We start from the raw sequence: 7,544 nt of genomic DNA, 5'->3' as shown, positions 1-7,544 counted from the left end.
ATAAGACACAGCATGTGCTCTTTCGAAGCCTGCTCCTGTTAAGGGAGTTTCAGTCAGAGCATGGCATTAGAACTTCCTGACATGTTTTTAATTGTTGGTTCCTCCTTGTCATGCACATCACCCATATAAGCAATTAGGCTTCTGTCATCCGTGTCTAATAAAATTGAGATTGTGCTAGTGCAAAAATGTGGCAACACAAGCGTCTGCGTAAACAGACACATTACTAGCAGGTTAGCCGTAATCATACGGAAAGAGAGCACGTACAAATTACAATTTATGTTCTGTCTTTTGTAGCGAAGGATAATAGCTAGTTTAACATGAGTATAAAAGCAGCTAATGAGGACAAACGCCTTATAATCACATGGCCTATGCCATTGTGGAAAATAATACACTACACCTAAACAAAGACTGGTTGTCAATATATTTATGAATTTATTCTTTTCGTTACATTAATTTCTCTTTCTGCTCCAGATCCCGGAAAAAGAAAACTGTCAAAAAAGAAATGATTGTAATTCAAGGCCACAGAAGCAAGGAACCATATCCCCACAAGCAAATACAAAACAGAGTTGGTAACAGGATTGCAACACCAAAGTGAAAGCATGTCTGCCAAGTCTACACATTCAAAGACCACGAACATCAAACGGGTTTTCCAGCCAGTCAAGGGTTTCAGTGTTCATAGAGAAAAAAACAAACAGGACTGCTTCTAGCCAAGGAAAGATGGATATTTCCAAATGAACACTGAGTATTCTGTGTACAGATGCGATGGCGAGTTTAGAAACGAGTGCACCATCTGCATGTTACATGTGATCCATTTACAGTACAGAAATGTCTAAGCAAGACAGCATCAAAGGTTACTGAGTAGCATATATTTTTTTACCCAGGCCAAGGAGCATAACATCACAGAGTAGAAATGGTCTCTGATTTTTTTTTTTTTTTTTTTTACCTATACTTCATATTCATCTGTGTTCAGTGCAAGGCTCACTGGACTCTTTAAAGACAAAAACCTAAAATATGATTGGCTATCTGAGTGACTGCAACTGGAAATAGAAACACGTGTTGTTTGCTTTTCCTTCAGGCCTTTATAGTGAATATATCACAGCAATAAAACACAGTAAGCCTCTGCTATGGCATCTTGCAGATTAATATAACTAGCTGAGGGGGGTGCTTTGGAAATTGCTTTGACTAGAAATGTGTCAAGGCTGACAGTTTCTTTTTTTTACCAGTTTGATCCCTATTAAGCACATCCCTCAGATCTAATTCAATAAATGCTAAAGGGAGTTACAATAATGGTATTCATTCCTGATCCTTTGGGATATATATCTTTAGAACTCATAAATACTTTACTTTCTTTCTTCTACACATATTTTATATATCTTCAGAGATTTTATGCTTCCATAATAATTAAGCGGATACAGTAAAGTTAGCCCTGGAAAATGCACTGAATCCCACATACAATCAGATTTTGTGAAAGTGCTAAACTGCTGTGACATCTTTGAGTTTCTAACTAAAATCCTTCGTACAACAAAAATACAATCTATCACTTGAGTTTAAAAAAAACACCAGTCATCTTCTTGTTCTCCATTTTCAACCCCTTACAATGCAGCATTTTTTATACAGTTTTAAAGGGAAACAGCATTCAACAGTTCAGACAGGAAAATGACAGCCCAAATTAGCTGTCTCCTACAACTTCAAAACTTATTAATGAGCCTCATAACATATCTGTTCCAAACCAATAAATGTACTGCCACTTCCCAAAAAAAGAAAAAAAATCAAATAACCAGAGCTTTGAATTTTGCACAAAGCATTTTTTCCTCACACCACAGTTGTTGGGTAGTAACATAAAATTTATGTTGAAATTCAGTGATATTCATCAGTATGTAAGACAAGACAGGTCTAAAGTTTCAGTCGATAAAAAGAGCGCTACAAGTAACTGTAGAGGGCTGCTTAGAGGGAGAAGAACAATAAAATGAGCTCCCTTCCACCTGTTCCAATGCAAAGTATTCCTCCCTCACAAACATCTGTCGCTGTAGTCGATACAATACTGTACACACACCCAAACAAATACAACTGAGGGAGAAAGCTTGAAGACAGACGGAGAGACAGCACAGTTTTTCTTCAACTTTTAACATTGTTTTTTTTTTTTGCTTGTTTAGAAATTTCAGGTCAGTGCAAAAAGAAAAAGAAAAAAGAATACATTACAGAGCTGGCTGTGACTGGCAGCTACAGTAAACAAAGACAGCTCAATATCAGCTGACCAGCAGCGGTTAACTGGTGAACCTAGTGTAACCCAGCCTCTTCATCACACTTCCACACACATCCTCTATCAGTCGAACGTCCTTTCGAGACATTTTCTGTCTCCATATGTTAATGTTGGCTGGTGAGATGTCTCCTTCATACATTAGATTGTACAGGTTCGTAGAGGTGGTGAATATGAGTTGATTGAGGGCTGTGGGTGACACAGGCACCCCCAGAAATGTGTGTATTGTCTCTGCCGTCTCCTGGGGGAAGTTGACCACATCCTCAAACCTCACTCGGAGAAAGGACTCCTCGGGAAGGCTCTCGCTGACCCTCAGAGCGGCTGCGGTGTGTGCCAGCCACAAATGAGCCAGAATCAAAACAGGATTTGTCTCATAACGGGACAGTAGCCTCTGGATCATTTTAAACTCTGGCGCAACAGCTGAGCACCCATCCCTGACAGCATCCTCCTTGAATATCAAGGAAAGGTGCTGTGGGATGTTTTTAAGGGAGTATAGGCTGGGTTTGCTGTTATAAACCATGAGATAAATCCATGCTCTCGGGTCTCTCACCAAGTATATTGTCCTCAAGGAAAGTCCCACTACCTCCTGAATGAAAGGTAGTTTGAGTGTCCAGCTTCCACTCTGCATGTTGATTACCACCCGGGCGTTAGGGTACTCTGCAACATGCCTTCTCATTTCCCTTACATACTCTGCATCTCTGTCCAGACTAGCCCTCAGTTTGCCCTTCAGGTCAGATGCTGGTTCTCTCTTCCTGGATCTTTTCTTTCTGTCCCTGGGGACGCTGACTCTCTGGGTCTGCTTGACCCTGCTGCCCTCTACGAGCTGAATATTTTGCAAGTGCAGCTTTGTGTTATGCACTAGCGAATGCAGCCAGCCCTGGATAATCTTAAACCGTGCGTTCACGGCGTCTGACCTTGACCATTCACAGGCATCGACCAGGGTGTCAAACTCAAACTCTGTCTCAGGAATGTCCACATGCTCGGTGGGGACCCTTATATAAACAAAGTCTGAGCTATTGTAAAAAAGGTGCTTGAGTATTTCCGATCCCGATCCGGGAAGGGTCGTTATGACAACAGTGGGAAGGGGGAGCCGGTGCTGCTCGTACAATCTTATTTGTTTGTTTACTTCGCTTTTGGCACCCGCACCTTTCCATTTTACCCCACAGAGAAGCTGATCGCAGCTGTTAGAGACAAACAGCAGCTCGGCTATCCACAGAATGAGCACGGTGAGGAGTGCGTAACGCATCAGCCTGCTGAAGCAAACATAAAACTTTCTCTGCATGGTCAAAAATCCTATAGCCACACAGAGAACGACCCCCGCTATTACATTGACTGTGAAACCAAAGTCAAACAGCTGATTATCACTGCTGATTTGTTTAGGGAGGATTTGTGTCCCAAGGCCGTATCGGGTGATTTGATATCTATCCTCAACTTTACTGTGACCTCCAAATCCCAAATAACTCAACCTTGCCCCAATGTCTTTATAGTTTGTAGCAATGGACACAATCTTCTCTGTGTTGTTAATGATTAAAGAAAGCCTCACTCCATTTTTGCTGTTATCTATAAATCTACAGTTGGACACTTTGACATACGGTCCGTGCAGCACGTAAGCCACTCTGCTGACCGGGCCTGTCATTTGGAAAGTAACGTTTATATACTGCGTCCACCTCTTTTTAAACTCAGCCGCCTGCTCTGCTTCCTGTATCCGTGTTTCAGGGCTGTGGCCCTGAGTGTCAAACCAGAACATTTTATAATGAGCATCCCACACATCCATCATCGCGCCGTTATATCTGTCCATGAATCTGAAAGGAACGTATTTAAAGTCAATGTCGAGATTGTGGAAAAAAGCACTGAGTGACTTTATAGGTGAATCACCCCATTTTTCTACATGGTCAAGGACTAGCAAAGTCTGCGAGTTGAGCAGAACCAAAGCTCTGAATACACTCTTTAGTCTCATGGCAGGTGAATAAGCCAGCGCGGCTTCCCCACTCACAAACATCGTATCCTTGTGTGACGAAGCGGCAATCACCTCACCTCTAGCGTCACCCACCCCTTCATCGGTCCAGCGCAGCCACTTAGCGCACTCCCCCAACTGACCCTCCCATGGATTGTTACACTGGCTGGTAGGAGATGGACTGAACACTAAAACATTGTTAAGGTAGCTGTACTTTGGACCATAAAGTGCTTCAGACACAAATACTTGCCCATTAGGAGCAAAAGTAAAAGAGTTCTGGTCTGGGTGCTCATGACCAGGGTTAAAGCTGTTCCAGCCATCCACCCAGGAGTAAGGCTTGTCATGGACAATGTCATAGACTGCACGGCCACCCAGGCTGCCAGACTTAAAGGAGACAAAAGTATTACTCTGGCCATTGGGAAGCCCTGCTCCGTATGTAACCACACCCCAGTTTGAGAAAATATGCATTTTAGCTTTGCCAAAATCGTGGGGAGGCTGCGGCGTGAGGTGGGAGTTGTACCAGATGTATTCTGTGTGAAGTGTAGCCCAGCGCTGGGCAGATGACTGCCCCATGGGGCCGTCCTTCGGCCGATGCTTTCTAATCTGTTGAGCCAGCCAGTTGCCCGTTCCATTCTTCATGATGAACGTGTCGAGGAAAACAAGCTGGCTCTCTGGACCATAAAACCAGTTGTAGTTTGAATCCGCAATGCCGACTGTTCTCTGAAAGCCCGGCAACAGCGTGGCATAATAAAACCAAAAGTGGCCCCGCAGCCAGTTGTTCTGCATGTTGTCTATGTTGAAATGACGCTGAGCTAAGAACACATACTGGGTGATAGACTTGGCTGTGTAGCTTCCGTAGGCTACTCCCTCATCCAGGGAGCCATCAACAACGTGATTCAAAAGAAACATTGTTTTCTCCATATAGTTAACTGCCACTTGTTTCCAGATCATTGACTCTGGGTCGTCATGTGACCCCACCACTATTGCACCTGTCAGGACGGCTAATATGTTGGTGGTTTGATGATTTTGGAGATACTGTTTGCCCCATCCTCTGTACTTAGAGAGCTCATACAGCTCCACCGTCTCAGCGCGAATTTTCTTGAGGTATAAATCCTTTCTACGCTGATCCAGGTAGGAGTAAATAAAGTCATAAGCAGTAGCAAACCCAGTGAGAGAGTGCGCCATGGGTACCTCATCGTTCGGTGCACTGGTCACCTTCCAGTCTGAATATTCGGCCATCCTATCCATAAACTTGATAAGAAACTGCAGAGCAGCAGAATCCTCTGGGCACAACAGGCAGTAGAGAGCCAGGGGAGGCAGGTTGTTCCCATAAATCTCATTCCACTTGCTTGTAAACTCCTCATGTTTCACAGGGGGCAAGTAAAAGGGAACATTAGACAACATAGTGAGCACAGCAGCTCTGATGACTTTAAATATGTGACTGTGGGTGGTAGAGGACCTTTGCCTCAAGTGTAACACATCCACTTGGTTAAAATATAGGTTGGGATGGGAGTCAGCAGACTGGAGCTTCCAGTGCTCACTCGCTCTGTCTTGTGTGAGCTTGACCTGCAGCAAGTCATCTGTGAAAACGTCTCTGTCTGTGGTGTTGAAGACCCCCGAGAAAGCTGTGCCCACTGCGAACAATGGTAGTAAAAAAGCTGAATATACAACCCAGCTGCCAGCCATTTTTCCAGGTATTTGTGAGCACATTTTACACTACAGGATTTTAAAAAGTAATTAGCTGACAGTTTTCTTCAGTAAAAGTGTTGCAATGTCCCGGAAAAAATAAGTTTTCAGAGTGAAAGTCCAGATTACGTTTAAATATTAGGGATGCACAAGTCCATGGCGTTTTTATTTTAAAAGACAATATGATGCAATATCAAATTCCTGGGCATGATAGTCAAGAACAAGGATTAAAAAAAAACTTTCGTGCAGAAGCAAGCACTATCCAAATCCAAGTGCAACAATGTTTGCAACAGTTTGCAAAGGCAGCAAAACACATCATAAATAAATATAAATAAATCTCTGATGGTAAGAAGATCTTTTTCCTATGTTTTTGAATTAAAATACAAGAAAAAAATCCTTATGCCTGCATGGTGCCGTTCGTCTTCATAGTAATATGGGCACTCGCGACGACTGGCGTCTCCCCCTTTGCCAGTAACTCATATTGATCTCCTCCCCAAAACATTTCCTCTCGGACAAACATCAGTCAGCCCCAGTCTGTGTCCGGTCCAATCACAGCCACCCAAAGGCTCCGTGTGCAGCCCGACCGAGCCGCAACATCCACGGACATAAACCTCAGCAAACAACGCATCTCCGCTGCAAACATTGCTTGGTACCTCCGCTGCAGAGACGCCAAATCCTTAATTTTGCAAATCCTGATCGGGTAATTGATCTGTTTGCATTGTTGAAAAGCAGTCCTCTCCTCTCCTCGCGCTTTATCTTCTGCTATTAGTGCGGGTGAAGTCCGAAAGGAGGAAAGTTGTCGTCACTCCTCAAGTATTCAAAGAATGAGACATTTTCCCCCGATTGTCCGCAGAAAACAGCGAATCAGCCCGCCGAATGGAAAAAAAATCCACGTGGAAATCTGCCGTATCTGTGGGAATATTGGTGTTCCCGCTGGCGTTTGAGACGCACACAACTGAGCCTGTGTATTATGTGTGTATCCCCGGACGCGTCTCCGTTGTGTCCTCCCGACTGTTCAGCACAGTCAGTTTGATTGTTTTCCTGCACTGGATGGAAAAATTTCCACTGTACAAACTGTAGAGGGAGCCGTGACTTCAGAAGCCCGATCTCATCTCTCACAGAGTGTGGGGAGGCTTAATATTCACTCCATTATTATTTATTTTCGTATTCCTGAGCGATGTTAAGTTTCTACCTAACATTAGGGCAGCAGCAGGTGATAAAACACGTTTTAGTATCTCTTTAATGTGATCTGCACGACTCTTTTACTGTGTCATTTAAGGTTCAAGGTTCAAGGTTTATTATTTGTCACATGCATAGTAATACAAGTATAACACACAGTGAAATGTAGTCTGACACGCTCCTCGACATGTGCAAAAATGGGGGGGGGGGGTAGAGGAAGAACACACACATATATATATATATATATATATACACTGGGTGAATGTGCAGTAGTAGCAACAAGCAGGTGAATTCTGTACATTAATATGAATAGACATCTGACTATTTTACAGGATAGACAATATAAACATATTTAAAATTAAAGGAATTTGGAATGTATATTGTGCCTTGGTTTAGAGTGTCTGGAAGAGTCCTGTCTCAGTCAATTATAGATGATGTGAGAGGGCGGGTGTGTGTGTTTAGGGCACG

The 7,544-nt window shown here is 43.3% G+C and overlaps 1 protein-coding gene across 1 annotated transcript; it reads right to left on the bottom strand.

The window, feature by feature from the left end:
• Window positions 1-419: 419 nt before the first annotated feature.
• On the bottom strand, window positions 420-6,915 carry dselb (dermatan sulfate epimerase like b). The gene has a single exon (XM_005738907.1). It carries the CDS (start codon window positions 5,919-5,921, stop codon window positions 2,265-2,267), a length of 3,657 nt encoding a protein of 1,218 aa, XP_005738964.1. The 5' UTR covers window positions 5,922-6,915; the 3' UTR covers window positions 420-2,264.
• Between the last annotated feature and the right edge of the window lie 629 nt (window positions 6,916-7,544).

Source organism: Pundamilia nyererei, unplaced genomic scaffold (assembly GCF_000239375.1).
Source record: "Pundamilia nyererei isolate P.nyererei 1_Seehausen unplaced genomic scaffold, PunNye1.0 scaffold00087, whole genome shotgun sequence".
Lineage (NCBI taxonomy): Eukaryota > Metazoa > Chordata > Actinopteri > Cichliformes > Cichlidae > Pundamilia > Pundamilia nyererei.
Note: the sequence above shows the minus strand (reverse complement) of the source record. Positions and strands in the feature narration are given on the sequence as shown.